General features: G+C 46.9%; 1 protein-coding gene across 1 annotated transcript in view; it reads left to right on the top strand.

Moving 5' to 3' along the window:
* The window catches only part of LOC106807001 (lachesin-like), a gene marked incomplete at its 3' end in the record, with an annotated part of 38476 nt that extends 18274 nt beyond the window's left edge, over positions 1-20202 (top strand). Inside the window, 5 exon segments of the mRNA XM_014809198.1 lie at positions 11935-12092; positions 17676-17813; positions 18115-18199; positions 19566-19719; positions 20087-20202. Coding sequence (XP_014664684.1) covers positions 11935-12092; positions 17676-17813; positions 18115-18199; positions 19566-19719; positions 20087-20202 — 651 coding nt within the window.
* Between the last annotated feature and the right edge of the window lie 363 nt (positions 20203-20565).

Genomic DNA, 20565 nt, shown 5'->3' with positions numbered 1-20565 from the left:
TAGAGTGCTCGGATAAAGCACCCATTAGCTACACTAGGCCCATGGTTATGACAATTCATAGTCACGACCAGGCCGCATTGTCGGTTATGTGGTTTCTTATACGTTGGGAGTCAGACCCCCCTAGCCAATTTCTGTTATCGTCATGTAGTGATGCATGTTTGTTATTAACCTTGCGTCGTACGCGGTTGGCTGTTTCTGCTGCTGCCGTTGCTCACACTGTGTGTGCAATGGTCGTGCTGCATCGATTTCCCGCGCACCAAATATTCGCGTTGGTAATCCGTTTGGTTTGGTTGGTTAATTAGTCCTCTCTCTCTCACATCTCTCATCTCTCTCCCTCAGTCTTCTCTCTCTCTCTCCATCTCGCGCTTCTCTTTCTCGCGGTGCCGTGCTTCATTTCTCTTTCACTCTTGGTCGCTAATCACAGACGCGTGTACGCAGCACACAGTACTTCTTACAGCGTGCGCGCGCGCGCGCAGTGCGTGCGTCGTGCGTGTGTGTGTGTGTGTGTGTTGTGCGTGCGTGCGTGCGTCGTGGCGTGCGTGCGTGCGTGCGTGCGTGGCGTGCGTTGCGTGCGTGTGTGTGTGCGCGCGCTGCGCGTTGTGTGTGGTGGTGTGTGTGTGTGTGTGATGTGTGTGTGTGTGTGTGTGAGTCGCCTCTTTCTCGTCTTCCCCTCTCCCCCACCCCTCTCTCCCCAGCTCTTTCACCCTTACCGCCTCTCTCACGATTTCTCGTTACAGTCTCATGGCTGAACGCGATTGGTTCGTTTAACTCTATATAATATGTCGCCGTAAATTCGATTCTGCATGGGATTTTATTACCAGAGGTAAACATACCGCACGTCGGTTGCCCGAAGGCACGTAGTGTCTGTATCGGAGCTGCTTTCTATGTATGCAAGACATGCATTGAAGAATATACCGATAACTAGTGGCCTTTCCCGCATATAGTATAAATATTTTCGTCATAGACTGATCCAGTCTTTTCATTCGCTACGGCCCCCATGCATCACCCGGAAAAGGTCTGCGACGCGGGAATCAGTTTATATTGTAGCAAATGTTCGCGAACGTACGTAGAGCCAAACTAAGCAAACTCGCTCTCGACTCGAAACGGAAGTAAAATCGCCGCCATGTTTTTTCGCTGCTGAATTTCACGACCGACAACTGCGGCAGCGTCTCGCTTGGCGGTTTATATAGCTGCAGTTCGATCGGGTGCCGGACAATAATGTGTTTTCTACTGCACCGTGCCCGAATGACGTGCGGTCTGCGCACTTCCGCTACTTATACTATTACTATAGCTATATATACTATACTATAGACTATACTATATATTACTAACTAAATACATACTTATACTATACTTACATACTATACTAAATACTATACTAATTACTATACTATACTAACTATACTATACTGATACTATACTATACTATACTATATGCTATACTATACTAGGCTATGGGCTTGCTATGGCTATCTATACTATACTATAACTATACTATAACTATACTATACTAACTATACTATACTATACTATACTATATTATAGACTATACCTAACATACTATACTATACTATACTATACTATACTATACTATACTATACTGCGCTCTAGCCCGAGCACGTATAAGCTTGATGGTGTGCGACGTCCCCAGCTCCAGGGCAGGATTTAGACACTTGGGGGTTTTGAAAAAGGGGGGGTTTGGCGGTTAACTGGAGATTTTGAGGGTTGTGTAACAACTGAACTTGGAAATAATGCTGAAATTAGTTAGGGTTAATTAGGTTCTTATTATTTCTTAGTATCTTCACTTACAAAAATAAATTTATAATAAAACGGTATGAAAAAAGTCTGAGATTTTGAGAGTCCGTTCAGACTGTGAGGGCCCTAAGCTGTAGCTTGTTTAGCTTGTAACTAAATTCGGCCCTGTCCAACTCTCTCTCTCTGCTCCTCTCTCCAATCTCTCTTCCTCCTCTCTCCTACTCTCTCGTCGTCTCTCGATTCTCTCCTCTCTCTCTTCTCTCTCCTCTCTCTCTCTTTCTCTCTCTTTCTATCTATCTCGCTCTCTCTTTCTCTTTCATTTGTATTTTTTGGCCCCAGGTGAAGTCGTACAAGTTTCCTCAAGCGAAGTTTATCGAACGAGAAACACGGCCAGCGGTCCGGATCCAAGCAACTATTGGCCCGACCCCCGAACCCAGTACGACGGTAGTACAGCACGAATCGGACTCTCTGTCGGTTCCACTTATAAAAAATGTTTACTTATATCATGCACGTATACGTCATCTATTTTTGCTAGGTTTAATTCGACGGATTTCTAAATTGTGATGGTAACAAAGTGTTATTTTATGGAAAACAGTGACTTGGTTACGATCGGAGAGCGCGTGCGTAAAACAATCGATGCTCATTAGTAAGAACGTGCACACATAATCTATCTCTAGCCTCCCTCCCTCCCTCTCTCTCTCTCTCTCTCTCTCATCCTGTGCTCTCATAGTCTCTCTCTCTCTCTCTCTCTCCTGTCCTCGTTTTTGCTTTCTTTCTTGCCAGCGCTCTCTCTCGCTTTCTTATTTTCTCCCACACTCGATCTCCCCAACTCTGTCTTCCTGTGCGCGCGTGCGTGCGTACGTGTTTGTATGTATGTGTGTGTGTGGTGGGGGTATGTGCGCGCGTGTGTGCGTGTGTGTGTGTGTGTGTGTGTGTGTGTGTGTGTGTGCGTACGTACGTGTGTGTTGCCCTCGCTCTCTAACATGCACTCTCGCTGTCTGTCGGCCTCTTACTGCCTCTCCTCTCCTCTCTCTCTCTCTCTCACGCACACACACACACACACACACACACACACACACACACACACACCATCGCGCCATCCACCCATTACTCTGTCTTTCTTTCCACTCCAATCCTATTCTCCCTTTCGACCAAGACAAAAGTGGCAAATACGACTACATTTCAAACCCAGTCCGTGCAGCATGGCGCTATCTTCTTACGCTTTAGACGTGAGCGGATAATTCAATCGACCCCTTAGTGCTCGTCCAGGCCTCCCTTTTCAAAACTGTCTAATGTTCATTAGATAGGCAGAGATTGTAAAATCACATATGCTGCTCAACTTTGTATTATTGAATTAGTAAACGATATGAAAACGGCGCTTGCAAAAGCCCATGTCAGTAGGGACTGGCGCAGCAGAGCAGAAATCTCTCAATTAGATATTAAAGATGCTGAAATCTCTATTACGCAGCCGGGGCGCTGTAGAGGGAGAAGTTACAGTAATGTAGGCCTAATACTGGATCCAGAGACGCGGCCAAATGTTATTTGCAATTTTTACCACGAGCTAAAAAATGCTATATTGATCTACCACTAACTGGGCTCGGCGTAGTATTGATTTGTGTGTTAGCGAACACTTGGCGTGCGTGTGGGCGCGCGTGCGTGTATTCGTGCGCGCGTATGTGTGTGGTGCGTGTACGTGCAGAATACTGGATTTGATGACTCCCGTCGATATCCTTAAAGGAAGAATATGGTTATTTCCCGCCACACTAGAATAACGGATACATTGTGTCATTTGCAAGTGAATATCCTTACCGTCAAAATTCTTATTATTTCTCTCATTTGCTTTCTCAACACTCTGCACATGCTCCCAGCTCATCCCAGTACCTTCCTCGACATCTCAACCTATACCAGTACACTCCTCCATCCTGACAGATAGATGTACCGCCATGTTCCCATCACATCTTCCCAGTTCTTCCCAGTCCTTACCCGCAACACCCTAACCGTCATATATACGACTTTCACTTGGCTCTTCCAAGCTCGCCCACCGGATCCCAAACTCCCCTCAGACCTTCATACAAGCTTCACCTCCCACATCCCAACCTTCTCAGCAGCTCGAATTTTTCTCCTCTCGCATGGAGAAAAGGAGTTTCCTCCGGACCTCCTTCTCCAGTTGTCGTTCTCACCGAGCTTGCTCAACCCGCCTCCAACTCTCTCGCAACCCATCACGCGCTACCGACACTGGAGCTTCACCCCCTCCTTCTCTTTATTCGCGTGATGTTCGCCATGTGCTGCACTTCTGTACCTCCTCCTGCCGCGGGAGAGAGAGGGCAAAACATGGCGACGACGAACAACAAGCAAGCGAATGTTGATTCTCGGAGAATTAGAAATACATGTTTATTCACGGGTGCTTTCAGATTCGAGTGTTTCGATTCGATTCGGTTCGATTCGATTAAATTCGTGTGCTTCGAACAATTCCGGGGACGGCGCGTGTAACGTGGACGGGTTTGTAGGAGCTGTGAGTGGGTGCGCGTATATACACTCGTCTCTGTGTGTGTGTGTGTGTGTGTGTGTGTGTGTGTGTGTGTGTGTGTGTGTGTGTGTGTGTGTGTGTGTGTGTGTGTGTGTGCGTGCGTGCGTGCGTGTGTGTGTGTGGTGTGTCTAGGAGAGTTATTCGATCTATACTGCATTCCCGGGACACGTCGACTAACTGGATTACGCTTCGTGTAAATCCCGGCTGCAGTAATTGTTGCTGTAAACACACACGTGGGTTGGTGTGTGCGCGCGTGCGTGTGTGTGCGCGCATGTGTGTCCGTTAGTATGTGTGCGCGTGTGCGTGCATTCTATTCGCGCGTGCGTGCACGTGCCGACCCGCGCGCACTCTGTATATGGCTCTATCGTTTCCTAATTCTCTCCCCTTTCCCATCTCTTTCGTGCTCTACCTCCTCCCGTTCCCTCACTATCTACCCTATCTTTTTTCGTTATAGCACAAATATACGTTCGTGCGCACATAATGATAAACAATATATAATAGGCTCACCAGACACGTTCAATCTTAAGTGTCTGCGAATATAGACACTCAAAAAATGGCCCGTAAAATTCAGGAAGACGCCACGAAAGCATTCCGCAAGCCGAAATATTTACGGCTTCTGAAAGATCTATTCCCTGTATATTCTCCCATACTTGTTTGTCTAACAAAGAACCGAACTGGGCTTCAGTGTAGGGTTCTGATACCCGCACAACACACGAGTTACTCTGTCGGACTCGAACTAAACTCGGGGTCTCTCGGCTTGCATAGGATATCATCATGATACCGCCAGCATGATATATCGTGGAGGGACCTCGCGTGTGTTTCGGAGTTCCCGGCAGTTTTACGCGCGTATGTGAGCGTGCAATGCTCAACCCTCTCAGCTCTCGCTGTAGGTTGTTTAGTCTGTTCGTGGCACTTGCCGTGCATGGTGCGACAATGAAGAAGTAGCGGCAAGCTGATATGCGAACCTCGGGGTGAGGGGAGGACGTGGGTATCGGGCGTGAAGTAGCATTCGAACGGCTGGTGCTGCTTAGACGAGGGTTAAACACGCCGTCGAGGGCCAAGATTCTAGACGTCGTACCCTCCGTGCTGCGGATAAACACAGAGTTTCCTACGATATTGGGAACATACGAGATCGCGAACCTACTCGTGCGACGTCGCAGGTGCACGCGCATACGGAAAACGCAAATAATGATTTATTATTTATATATTTATATATAAGGCTACATTATCCGGAGTGTGCAGGTGCACGTGAATATATAATCGCATAATATATATATATATGTATGTGTGTGTGTGCGTGTGTGTGCGTGTGTGCGTGCGTGCGTGTGCGCGTGCGTACGTGCGTGCGTGCGTGCGTGTGTGTGTGCACGTGCGTGCGTGCGTGCGTGCGTGCGTGCGTGCGTGTGTGCGCGCGCGTGTGTGCGTGTATATATATAAGATCGCTTATACCCCCCTACACACCCATCGACTTTACTCATCCCTAAGACGACCTCGTACGCGTTGTACACACGAGTGACACAGAGATGTGTATACAGACGCTGTTTGTTGTCACGCGATCATTAGCAGATTTTCTTCCTTAGCCTATTGACATTTGACAATTACTGCGTAGCGGGCGTCTGCCGGTCGGTGTCGCATGAAATCGCAGCGCCCGCGAATTCCTTCCCCGACGGGGGTGCGGACGATCTAGTGAAATATCGCGGCGGCATTTGTGTAGACGCTGTAAGGCGTTGTGGTAATTTGCGGCGGTAGTTATCGTTGGTATGTTACCAGGCAAACGTGATGAACGATGGGTGGCTGGGTGGATGGATGTCGTAGTTGGTTCACGTACAGCTGAGCACGCATCACATTAACGTCGCTTCCGTGTTTTCTCGCCCTGCGTTAGCTAGCTGGCTTTATGCGTGCGGCAATGATGCCTACGGCGGTGATTTGTGCCGAGCGGGGGTTCGTGCTCGGATTGTGAGTTTTAGAGAAACACAACAGCAAACCAGATTCTGTTTTGGGTGAGTGGAGTATGCGGGGGGAGGGGGTGCTGTGTTTCCACGAATGTTTACTGTGAGTGTAGAGAAATGTTGGGTTTGAAGGAGCTGCGGTGTTGTGGGGGAAAGCTTTCCTCAAGTAGACGCATCCACGGGTCGAGAGAAGCATCTCTGTGTCGATAGAAGCAGTAGGAGTAGCAGCAGTGGCAGTGGCAGTACCAGCAGCAGTGCTGGCAGCGTTACCACCAGTAGCAGCAAAAACGTCAGCACTGAAGCAGTAGCTGCATGAGCAGTAGCTGCAAGAGTAGAATCAACAGTATTTCTGCCGCAACAGCCACAACCAAACCACCACACCCACCACCCACCACACCCAACCGAACCACCACTCGACCACACAACCACCACTTACCGACGACCAAGCAGCAGCCGTAAGGTAGCAGTAGCATAGCAGTAGCAGTAAGCAGTTAGCAGTGCAGAAGCATAGGCAATAGCAGTAGCAGTAGCAGTAGCAGTAGCAGTAGCAGTGATAGTCGTAGTAGCAGCGACAGCAGCTACATCAGTAGCAGAATCAACAGTTGCAAGCGCACCACCACCAGCAGCAGTATTAGTAGCAGTAGCTCTATGTACTGATGTATTAGCAATTGACGGCGTATTTGATGAATGTCCCCGTGGAGAGACACCCACGAGGCGAGACGACATGTGACGTTTAAGTGGCTGACTTCAATGGTAATGTGAAACGGGCTGGCAGCGAGAGAGAGAGCGAACGAGACAGACGGTGAGAGTGCGTGAGAGAGAGAGAGAGAGTAGAGCGCGCGGAAGAGAGAGAGAATAGAGAGAGAGCAGAGAGAGAGAGAGAGAGAAGAGAGAAGAGAGAGAGAAATCGGGCACGTGGGACGGACGGACGGACGGACAGGCAAACAGACAGATCAGACAGAGCGAGAGGGAGAGAGACAGAGCGAGAGGGAGAGAGAGAGAGCGAGAGAAGGAGAGAGATCGGGCGCGTGGGAGCAATCAAACGGCAGCATCTGTACAGCCAACAGTAGCGCGTGTTTCATCGTTCTCCGCCTCACACAATACACCCCCCCCCCCGGCCACGCGCCTACCACTCCACGGGGGCGGGGGAGAGGACCGTGTTTGTCTTGCCGCTACTACATGAGCTTTCCTGCCGATGTAATCAGCTGATGTACATACAACACAGTGAGAGTAAACGGTCAGGGCCCCGTACGCCAGGAGGGCGCGCGCGGTGACGCGCTTTTTTGATGAATAATGAATTCATGCACATAATCATAATCACACCGCGCGCCGTGTGGCGGGAATCCGATCCACCCGCGCGCGCTCTCGTGGTCTAGAGGGGCCTAGCTCTAGAACTATAGCCCTTCGCTCTGCCACAAGCGCCTGTGGCAGAGCGAAGGGCTATAGTTCTCGAGCTAGGGGGCCCGACTGCAGGGACAAGTAGTGAGAGGGCGGCGGCGGCGGCGGCGGCGGCGGCGCGTGCGTGGGGGCGGGAGGGGGAGGGGGCTACCGCTACCGACTGTATGTCGTCGGCCAGGTGGCGCAATCAATGCATTATTCAATACCCGAAGTACGAGCATCGAAAGTTCGAAACTACCGATCATTACACAGATGCCTGTTGACCGAGACAGGCAACAGATAAGCTCCGATAGGTAAACGCGCAGCGAAACTCTCTTCATGCGCCTGCGCTATATCAGCGTCCCGCCACAGGTAACAGAAATTTCACACAGGAGCGAAGCAGAGACAGACTCTGCTATATAAATATATGTTAGATATACCCCACCCCACCACCACGAACCGGCCGTTACAGCGTCCAGAAATGCGCGCCCAATTTTCCACTCCACCGCGATGACAACATACGCGTACTTCCTGTGTTTAGTTCGGCGGAGTGATACTGCGTGGCGCCGGTGTCGGTGGCGCGTGAGACTACTGTGGTCGATGAGAGCAATGTAGTAGTTGTGATAACGAACGCAATACGATACAATACGATACATGCAATAGCAGAGCCCCCTCTTGTTATCAAACCCTAAATACGAAAAGTCTATTGTTACCTACCGCGGTGGAATTGCATTATTTGGTTTGAAGTAGCATGAGCTGCTTGCCTCTGCGCGTTACATGTTGCATGTTGTTTCTCCATTGTATATCAGTATAGGTCGAGTGATAGAGTTTGGTTTAGGGTTAATGATAGGGCTAGGATTACAGCTAGGTTTAGGGTTGGTGCTCGTGTTAGTGTTGTGGTTAGGTGTATGGTAGTAGGGTGGTTAGGCGTAGCTAGGTTATCGTTGGGAGATTGTGTGTTAGATATAACTACTGCCATAGCTCATAATATGTTCAATGTTATTACTGGGGCTGTGCTATAGAGACATGCAGGGTTAGCGTTAGGCCTGGTGTGAGAGTTACATTAAAGTTGGTATAACTTTAAGTAAAGATTCACGTAAGGATTTGTTTTAGCGTGGTCTTACTAACATTTTTTCTAGTAAAATTAGCAAAACTTTTTTGGGTTTCTTTATTAAACTTATTATTATCGTTAGGACTCACGATGCAGGATCACGTACGCGTATTCCGCTCCAGTCAGCTTTATTTAAGAGAGCACGGTGCCGTGCTTCCCATGCACAACAGGTGCGACCAACCGATCTGTGCTCCATTGTAAATATTCTGCGAGTACGAGTGGACCGTGTTGAGCAGTTGTGCAGCAGTTATAGAAGTAGGTAATGCACGCGTTAGTGGGTGCTATTGTTAGTAAACGCACGGGCAGACGGAGTAGATGCGCATGGGTACATGGACAGACGCGCGAATGCACAGCAGACGCACGCATGCGTGTGCGTATAGCTGAGGCTTAGCTAACGTGTTCTAAATCTGTTAGAATCCGGCATGACCTTCCAGCACCTTCTCGGCTTTCCAAGAAGGCTGACCGTCGATGATGTATTCTACCGACAGCCCGTGTAGCGTCTACCAGGGCCGATTTACTAGCAGAGCAAACGGTGCAGATGAACAGGGCCGCATTTCTGAAGCTAAAAGTTAGACTTCAGTGACATCATTCATGCTTTTGCATGTCAGAGAGTTCGAAAGGGTTCACTCTGATTAATCTTGTACTTTCCGCAAAATAGTTGGTACAGTACTTAAAGTACAGTAACTAACAGTAACTTACAGTAACTTACAGTAATTAAATTTTCCTCGTGAGTTTCACTACACAATTTCGTTCTTCAAAAAATAATGTAAGATGAATTACATTAGCAATAAGCCACCTTCAAAAAATACCCCGCACCTTGCCGCTGTAAACCTAAATTCGGTCATACCCAGGCCACTGGCTTGCAGCGTCGCGTTGACGGATGGATGACATTCGTGTTAAAGTTACAATGTTGTTAGCTATACGATATGCCAACCTTGTGGCGGCCGGCAGCTACGAGTATTCTAATAACAAGAACCTCCACCCTACGCTTCCAACCACACTGACATTACCGATATCCGGATGCAAAGACCGGAAGTTTATTTCGGAATCTATCTCCGAAACCAATTTACTCCGCTATCCTATTTTCACAGTAAGCCCCGGTCGGTAATACCTCCCACATAACTCGTTTGCCTCGTTATAGAAAAAACCAGAATGCCTTGATCGTCCTTGCTCGTTATTTATACTGAATTATGCATAATTATCTTAGAATTGACATGGCGTCCGTTTGGGATCAGGCGAGCGAGGTAACACGGTTTATGCTGGAGAATGGGGAGCCTTTCATTTCGGTAATAACTTTCATTTCTGACATTAGTGAAGTGTGTCTCTGTCCGCGCTGAACTGTCGCGCGCGCAGCGTATCTGCAGAGGCAGTGCATTAACAGAAATCCGTTCGAATTTCCGATAATCGATTACACTCCTAATCGATCGCTTATTGACCCACGATAACTGCATGCAGTCGCTTAATCCGCCCTCAATGTAAATGTAAACATACACCCGCACACGCGTACGTACCGGCGCACTACGATCATGCACGCGCGCACACATGCGCACGCGCACGTACGTACCATAAACACGCACGCAGACACACACATATGCACGTATGCAGGTAGGCACGCCCACACACACACACACACACACACACACACACACACACACACACACACACACACACACACACACACACAGACAGAGAGAGAGAGAGAGCCTGGCTACGCTGTAGTGAAGAGTTCGCATTCAGACGTGCGGCAACGAGAGTACTGTCCCACACTTGCGCTCGCTCGTACACGAACTTGCGTTAAACACACAACACACGGGGGCGCAGAGAGCCGCAGCAACGCTACACTCAATTCCCGATCCATAAACCCCCCACGAAAGCGACCTATATTTTCGCGTATTCCACCGCAAAAACCGAAAAGGGCAAAGGGAACTACACTGGAGAAAAAGCGGTCGGAATTCCGCCATAAAACGCAAAACAACGCGCCCGGCATTTTCTCCCGATCTTCCGCAAAAACCTTCTGCCAAAGGTATTTATTTTCGGTGGCGTCTTCGAAGGTGAACCGTACCATTGCCATTGTTGCTGACGCGTGCGCAAACGCCACTGAGTGTAGCAAATGTACAGAATTGGTTCTCCCCGGTTTGTTGTTCAATACTGCTGTTACTGTTACAACCAGACAGCATTACGACCACGGAACCGTAAGATGGGATGTTTTTTCTCTTGAGAAGCAGTTTCATACACGCGAAATACAAAGGCGCACGCGAAACGAAGATTTACTTGCAAATAAGTGCTTACAAACAGATTCGATTTCAGATTTCGCTTCCTTCATTTCTCCGCATTTTACGATACAGCGTAAGTCAGCGAAGAGTCACGAAATAAGTAGCTCGGGAAACGGCGATACACGGCCATGACAGTCAACAGATCGGTCGAACGTAAAATAAGTTTATAAGAAGTTAGCGGACGCCAATATAACGTTTAATCTCATATGTGGCTCGTAACTCCTGGATCGTTATATCGGTTGATCATGTTAAATGCGCTGAGCTATGGCAGCCTTTCTATAACCATGAATGCAGTACAGTACTGGGACGTTACATTGCCTACCGAGACAGAGCATCAGGCACTAGACTGAATTTGCCTTTCTATTCTGTTCGATGGTTGCAAGCATGTTAAGATACTAGTTCCTGTGCTATGTGACTGTCTGCCTACCTCTTGCATGTCTAGCCTTTACTGCAGTGAATACATCATTGATGTTTAACACGCAAACACACGTATTATGAAGATTGTGGTATATTATATATATATATATTTTTATTTATTTATTTACTTATTTATGTATAGCCCCCCATTTTATTATGATTCGGATCAAATCGTACAATACGACAAGTACGGTCTGGTGCGAAACCCGACAAAACTTTTCATTGTCTTAGAGAAGCGCTGGCTGCAGTGTTGGCTATCGTAAATAATAAATGATGCGAGAAATCCACAAGACTATAGTCATATGGATATCTCCCATGGTATACGCAATAGTTTCTGACGAACACTGCCTGAATTCGAAGCAACATGGGAATTTTATATTGGCAGAGGTTGCGTGCGTTCGTGCGAGCGTGCGTGCGTGCGTGCGTGCGTGCGTGCGTGCGTGCGTGCGAGCAAGCGTGCGTGCGTGCGTCCGTCAGCATATCTGATAACTGATATCTGATGAACGCGTGATGATCTGTTTTCAGTGATTGCTCAGGATGCTCAGCCTCCGGGTCCTGCTCAGGATGCTCCGCTTCCGGGCGGCCAGCCTAACATCCTGTCAGTGTCGGACAACGTCACCCTGCGGGAGGGCGACATGCTCTCGCTAAAGTGCAAGGTGGAGAATGCCGGATCAGATGCAAATGTAAGTATAGCGCTCAGGTATGATATCGTAATGAAGACAGCTATGAGAGGGGGGAGAGAGAGCGAGAACGAGAGAAAGAAAGAGTGAGAGAGCACGAGAGCGAGCGAGAGAGAGGGACAGAGAGAGAGAGAGAGAGAGAGGGAGAGAGAGAGAGAGAAAGAGAGAATATTGCCACCTTGCATGTGTAATCAAAAGTCGCGCCTATAATCTTTGGTCACAACAAAAAATCTTAACCCTAAAACACCTCATTGCGATGACTAGTGCCGATGCTTCTGAAGAGAAATCGTTGCTTTCTTCTCATATTCGTGAATATTAGTAGGCATTTTTGGTGAAACTACACAATTCAAACGAATGTGTATCCGTAATAGCGAACGGTTCGGTGCCCCTTATATTTGACGTGTGATTTCCTCCTGCTAGTTATGTAGGGCCTATTTAGATTTTACTCGGAAGAAAAACAATACGTTGTTTGACATATAAATCCATCACCGGATAATAATGGACGGCCGGACGTTGGAGTGTATGTGTTCGTGTGCAAAACAATAGAACGTCTACTCTGTGTCTTGTTCTGCGTCAACCAAGTTCAATGATGCATCGAGTGGCTATGCTTTCGCCCCCTGCTAAGAAAATAGTTAGTGCTCCACCCTGCAGAACTCTATTTTCATCCTAGAATTCACGAGAAGGCACCATTTTAGCGCAAACTTAAAAAGTCCCCCATGTGGTGCTTTAGAGCATAGAATCCAAATTTGGGAGGAGGTCCCCCCCCACACACAACGTCCAAAAATACTTATTCACACTTTAACCGCTGGATGCGTCATACAGGTTGTATCGAATCGGGTATTGCTAAGCAACCTCAGAATAATAACAAATTTGCGTGATAGAAACAGCTAACATGCATTTCGCTGATGAATCACGTTCAGTTCCGATCACGTGCTCGATCATCATCATGGCCGTCTTCCACTCTTTCCACGTTTTGCCGAGCAATCACGATTTTTGTCGAGTGATCTCCGACTAGCCAAGCGTGTCTACCAGAATGTAATTAGTTATTGACAGTTGGGGAAAACCGCGATGGGCGTCCCCCACCTGCTAAGAAAATAGTCACTGAACCCCCACTTGCTAGAACTAGGGGTTAACTACCGAACTCTTTTCTCATGTTCAGAACTAGAATACACGAGAGAGCACAATCTTAGTGTCAACTTGAAAAAATTATCGACTGTACCAATTACCCAGCTAACGATGCACGGCTAGTTCTACTGATCGCACAAGTTTCATGGTTTTTTTAAATCTCCCACCCGCACAGTTCGTATGTCTGGGAACTACCTACGCTGTTCCAATTTAGTCACTGGTTTGTGAACTAAGTTCTATGACTTAATCGCGAACGAGCCCGGGCGAGGTCCATAGAGTGCTGACTAGATTCATAGAAACTGTCCTTTTCGTGAAGTGTGTATGACCTTTAAATAATGTATTTATGGTCTCTGGTAAAATGACATCCAAGGCACCGTAGAAGCATCTTGGATGCTTTCGTGCACAACGCTATTTTGACCATCATCAATTTATAAACGATTAAAGGTACCTTATCCTGGAATGCATCACCGAGCATACGTACCCTGTCACAGCAGGCAGTGCTGTTAGTCTTGTTCATCGTATTTTCCTCTGCGCGAAACGACCAGTAATTTTACTAACCAGCAGGTGGCGCGGCATCCCATGCTAGCTCATTAATCTGTATGAAGTCTCAAGTTGCAAGTGTCTATGGGGAGTGGGGACACCCAACATTTACGCCATTAAAATCATTGTATATATTTGGTTAACAGCGACCCATTATGTGGAAGAGGCGGCCCTTCAGCTGTTACGCGAGACTTAATCATGTGTTCTACGATTTTGTCATCGGTGCTATACATACGCGAACGTACACAACTAGCCAGGTTGGGTTAAACGTATTCGGTCCGGTCTGTGTAACATTTGCAGCAATTTTACAAACTTAATCATCTGTATGCGTGCCGCATAGGCGAACGTACACAACTGGCCAGGTTGGGTTAAACGTATTCGGTTCGGGTTGGGTAACATTTGCAGCAACTTGACAGTCAAATTTTACGGAATGACCCGGGGTTCTCTCGTAAATGTTAATATGGCGTTTAAATACTCTAACATAAAACTGAACCCTGGTCATGCTATATACGAACACCACTGGTTCTTTAGGCGATAGGGGAGCTTTAAATTAATAATTTAAAATAGCAGCCGTACAGACTATACCTATACGCCGCTACGTTGGCGGGGGCCAACAGTTGCCATTAGAAAATAATTCATAAACAAGCTGTTACAAATGGACGTTAATTGAAGCGCATGCATAATTGATGTTTTACAATCGTAGGCCTATATATAGTAGCACGACGCGGGTTAGTCCGTCGCGGTGAGGGTTTGAAACCTGCAGTATTCGTTCCCGCATTTTTTCCACGGCTACGCGCTGTTCGCCACCAAACGACGAGAGCACGAAATGTACTACTGCTACTACTACTGCTGTAGCTACGCTTACTGCTATTGCTACTGCTACTGCTACTACTACTGCTACTACTACTGCTGTAGCTACGCTTAATGCTGTTGCTGTTGCTGCTGCTGCTGCTGTTACTACTACTACTACTACTACTACTACTACTACTACTACACTACTTCTACTTCTACTTCTACTACTACTACACTACCTACTACTATACTCCTACTACTACTACTGGCTACTGCTAGCTGCTACTGCTACTGCTACTACTACTACTACTGCACCTGCCCTACGCTACTGCACTGCGCACTGCACTGCTACTGGTCCCGCATCACTGCCGACTGCTCCATGCCACTGCCAACGTGCCACTACTACTGCTACTATTGCCACTTGCACTGCACACTGTCCTACTACTGCCACCCTGCCACTGCCACTGCCACTGCCATACTGATACTGATACTGATAACTAAGAAAAAGTCACTGCTGCCTGCTCGCTGCTACGGCTGCTGCTTGCTCTGCTGCTGCTGCTGCTGCTGGCTGCTGCTACTGGCTGCTACTACTGCTCACTGCTACCTCTACTGCTGGCTACTGCACTGCTACTGCTACTGCTACGCTACTGCTACTGCTAGTGAACTACTGCTACTGCTACTGCTACTGCTACTTGCTACTGCTACTGCTACTGGCTACTGCTACTGCTGCTGCTGGCTGCTGCCTGGCTGGCTACTACTACTGCTGTCTACTACTGCTGCTACTGCTCCTGTCTAGCTGCTACTGCTACTGGGCTATGCTACTGCTAGCTCTACTGCTAGCTGACGCTACTGGGCTATTGCTATTGCTATATGGCTTATTGCTCAACTGCTACTGCTACTTAAGCTGCTACTGGTACTGCTACTGCTACTGCTAGCTGCTAGCTGCTACTGCTAACTGGCTACTGCTACTGGCTATGCACGCTACTGCTAGCTGCTATACTGCTACTGCTACTGCTACTGCTACTGCTACTGCTACTGATACTGCACTGGCTAGCTGTGCTACTGCTACTGCTACTGCTACTGCTACTGCTACTGCTACTGCTACTCCTACTACTACTACTACTATTACTACTACTATTACTGCTACTACTACTACTGCTGCTGCTGCTGCTGCTGCTGCTGCAGCTACTGCTACTGCGACTGCTACTGCTACTGCTACTGCTACTGCTACCACTACTACCACTGCTTGACATCCGGGCACTTAGTCATCGATGGGCTGGTCATGACTAAAAGCAGTGCTCTCTTCGCTAGATGCATGGATAAGTCATCGCACTTCCCGGGCGCAGTGCGTGGTACCATTCCCTGCCCCCGGGCAGGTACGCGAGTGCGAGCCTACAGCCGGCGTGGCGCACATGAGTCACCTAATACAAATCTCCACTAAATCCATCCGTATAATTTCCTTCCGCGTGTCCTTGAAAAATTCGTAGCACAACTATACCTCCCCCCTCGAGTAATGACATGTACGATCTGGGAGTTGCGTTAATATGCGATTCATTCCTGCCCTAATCGCTATTTGTGGCCGTTTATCTTCCCTGGGGTGTGTAGGTCCTAGCCAAGTAGTAGAGAGCAAGAAGTAAAGAGCAAAGAGCTCATGTTGTAAGTAAACCCATGTCCTAAAGTCAGTCGTAGACGAGTAACAGGCGTTTTCTCGCTAAATTGTAAAATAACGACTCGAATCTATGATGCACCAAGTTACTAACCAAACACACACACGTGGTTGTAACCCGATATTTCGTGGGTCTATGAGGGCGAGGTCCAAAAATAAGGTCGAAATTAGTTGGAGAGTTAACAAGGGGGAAACTGAACATGCGCAGAGATGAGTCACTGGATGATGATGACTACAAAGGATGAGTGCACTAATATAATTTGAAGTTTAAAATAATATTGTTTTTGTTGTTCTTGCACTTCACAAGTCATTGCTGTTAGTAAAACAGTTAAAGAAACCATCATCGTCGCGTGGGTGATTACAGCCCATGGGGTAAGGTCTGGTAGGAAAGCTAGGGTATGGCGGGGTGCGACATACGGCAGGGTATATATACGGTTATCGTGTTTCGTGGTCGGTGGGGTTGTTTACGGGGTGGGGTAGGGATGGCTGGTGTTATTTGGTGGTAGGGTACGTGGGTAAGTGTGAAACAAGTTGGAAGCATTTGATATGAAACCGTTGTGTAGCGCTTCAGTGAGGTTGTTTGGGGTGGGTAGGGTTGGGTGGGCTTATGTGTGGCTAAGTGAGGTTTGGGTGCGGTGGGATATAGTGGTGCTGCATGTGTTTGTGTGTGTGCGTGTGCGTGTGCGTGTGCGTGTGCGTGTGCGTGTTCGTGTGCGTGTGCGTGTGGATGTGCGTGTGCGTGTGCGTGTGCGTGTGCGTGTGTGTGTGTGTGCGCGCGTGTGCGCGTGCGTGTGTGTGTGTGTGTGCGTAAGGATTATTGCGCTTGTTCGGAGGCGGGATATTGTTCGGTGGGCTTTGCTGGTGGTGGACGGTCGTAACGGGTTTTACCGACTGTATTAATTAACCTTGCAAATTTAAATTATCGCAAGCACCATGCTTACCAATTTCTTTTGCTAATGAATTAATATACAGGCGCCGGCTATAACTATTGTTATTTTCACACGCGTTGGCGGGAACTCGTTGTGAGCAGGTGCATTTATCGATCTCCGCGGATATAATGCCTGGCAATCAAGTTGTTACTAATAGACATGTTGTGTTATATCGTTGATACTGCCAGTAGCAGTAATAAACAAGGTAATATCCCGTAGAACCATTAGCACTCAGCTATAACGTATAAGCCGCGTCTACAATATGTTTCGAAAAAGCCTGCGTTCGTTTTTTCTCGTGTAGACACGATTATATGATTCACGGTAATTTTTCTTCCAGTATTCTCACAATTTTTGTTTGTTTGTTTTCACCACACCCTAGACCTATACAAATAATATGAAGTTTAAGATGTGTATACCCATGTGCGGGTGCGCTTCCGTGTGGACGCACGCGCGTGCGCGTACGTGCGTGTATGTATAAAATGCAGCAATGCATAGCTACTGTAATAGTTCTGATCACTGTGCTTTCATTAACAGGTGGTTTGGTTTCATAACTTGATACCAGGAGTTTACCAAAGACTCATTTCGTTGGGCGACATCCGCGTTACGGTCGATTCTAGGATCTCAGTGGAAGTGAACACTGCCACTAACGAGTACAGCATCAAGATTGACGACGTGGGTACATCACTGTGGTTTCATATCTTCATCATATCATATCATATATAATATCATCGTGGTAGTAAAATAAAGATAACATCAACATCTCCACTCAGCTAGGGTCAGATCTTCCAACGTGCACCGAACCGCAAACTCACTGGAACTGACATGCCGATTCACAGCTTTAGTCTATTAGGTAATACGATTCTGAGTGTACGTGCACATTGGATAGAGATCCAGCAATCACTCAGCAACATAGCGCAAGATGCACTTAGGGACAATAATCAGGATGAGTAAAGGCTTCGTATTTATTTTGCAGGTGAAGAAGGAGGACGGGGGCGTTTATCAGTGCCAGATCACAACCAGCGTTCCTGTCACCAGGAGTGTGACCGTGGTCGTACAAAGTAGGTGCCGTGCACGCCACCTGGTTTTTCGTTTGATAGTTCCTGACTACCTGTTTCCCTCGCTACCTGTTATCAAAATTCACTGCAAAATCTGACAGTTTCGTTTGTCCTCTACTAATAACTACTAATTCTGTCATACCTGTCCTAGATATGCTTTGAATAAGATCATCAGCTTTAGGTTGATGCAATAGACAAACGTGAAAGACACTGCTAAATTTCTTTTTATTTTCATATTTCGACTATGATGTAGTTTGTAACAGTATTATAAGGGCACTATATATATATGTGGTTTAAAGTAATTTAATATAATATATATTGATTTCTTTCGCTAGATTCATAATGAAAATTTAATTACAAATAGCTTTGTAATGTTATTAGTCTATTTCAACAAAATTACTTCTGCTACTATACTACTCTACGGCTGTTTTAATGAGAGCCACAAGAGCTAAATTGGTTACAACTAGAGATCGTTAATTCAAAGATAGGTTGAAAATAATGTATAATAACGTGTTATTGCCACATGTTTGGAATTTAATGGTAATTATAAAGCAGCTATAAACAGGCAAAGCTAAAATAACTTTACCAGAGTATATAAGTTTTTGTGTAGAGGGCGCGGGATGGGAACTTTAACTACTGACGATGTAATGTTTACACGTTAAAGACGATGTTTCATCTTTCGCATTTAGAAATACGTTTTTCGTGCGTACCATTAGTCTCTGGCTCATGTGGCCTAGTAAGGGGTGTCTGCTCTGCCAATCAGGGTACGACAACGTCTAATTTTAGATTAACCAGGTACCCTGTCTCGCGGATAAATTCCTTATGGCTACTGTGTTTGGCTGCGAACCAACTTTGAGACCATAAAATTAATCCATTTTTCAAAGTAAAACAGAATACTCTCGAAGAGGGCAAGGAGTATTTCGCGTCGAATTCTCCATTACCAAAATATAAACATTCCGATCACAAATCCCACGATTAAAACAGCCCAATAACAAATCCCACGATTAAAACAGCCCAATAACAAATCACCAAGATTAAAACAGCCCAATCACAAATCACCAAGATAAAAACAGCCCAATCACAAATCACCAAGATAAAAACAGCCCAATCACAAATCACCAAGATAAAACCAGCTCGATCGTCAATCCACAAACAGCACCATCATCAATCAACCGTGTGCACGATTTTGTGTGTGGTAGGTTAACCATATCATTGGACTCGCAGCAATAGGGTATAATGGCAGATATAGCCATTTTCCCGTCACATGTAGAACTATGATTCTACTATAGGCCTCACACTATAGAATAAGAGTGATGATTAGAGTAACACCGCACAATCGTCAAGGTAACAGTTGTTTTTCCAATCGCAGCAAGGCCAGTGATCATAGACATCCTCGGATCTGAGCAAATATCCGAGGGCATGACGGTCAACATGTCTTGCAACGCCACGGGCATCCCCGAACCAACGATCTACTGGAAGAGAATGAACAACATACCTATGCCTATGGGCGACGTAAAATACGAGTAAGTGTAAGCATGATGGGGGCGGACACTGGCATGCGTTACAGGGTCGCAAGTCACGGACACTGAGAAACAGGGTCCGCTTCGCAGGTTGGGTGCAGACGTGCTGCCATCTGTGTGTCATATAATCAAGATATAATGTGAAGAAGCGGACGCGCGAATGTATGATTAGGCAAGGGCCAGTGCCAGCCCCGGAACACCCGCAAATTTTACACTTGAACCGCACTGGTCCCATAACTGTTTCGCTGATTTTTCACAGCTCTGCCCACAGTGAGAACCCCCCCCCCCCTGTACTCAACTCTGACAGCGCGGACATTTCAATAGATGGAGATATATACGTTAACGCATAGGCCTACATTCTCCTTGGCAGAGGTCAATTTATTACCATCGTTAATGCGACGAAGGAGGATCGAGGAGTTTACACGTGTGTCGCGGAGAATGGCATAGAGGAACCCGATAGCCGAGACATCCCACTGCTTATTACATGTAAGTGTCCCTGCTACACAGCCGAGTGAAAATGAAAATCTGTGTGATGATGACAGAGGAAACCATGCTTTGGCGCAATTTGATGTCATATATGCTTGCTAGCACGTTACTGCTTCTTATCTGCAAGCTAATTACTGTTTGACGGGCGTTACTATCGACTGCTATGTTAACGTTCTACTGTATACTATTAAAGTGTGCATCGTCTAATGAAAATTAAAAGTTAAATCTAAAATATTTCAATTTTAAATATCTCGCTCTCTCACTTTTTCTCTCACTCTCATTCGCGTTCTTTCGTTCTTTCCTTGTCACTCATCTCTCACACTTCCCCCGTCTCTCTCTCTCTCTCTCTCTCTCTCTCTCTCT

The sequence above is a fragment of the Priapulus caudatus genome, unplaced genomic scaffold (assembly GCF_000485595.1).
Source record: "Priapulus caudatus unplaced genomic scaffold, Priapulus_caudatus-5.0.1 Scaffold189, whole genome shotgun sequence".
Taxonomy (NCBI): Eukaryota; Metazoa; Priapulida; class Priapulimorpha; order Priapulimorphida; family Priapulidae; genus Priapulus; species Priapulus caudatus.
Note: the sequence above shows the minus strand (reverse complement) of the source record. Positions and strands in the feature narration are given on the sequence as shown.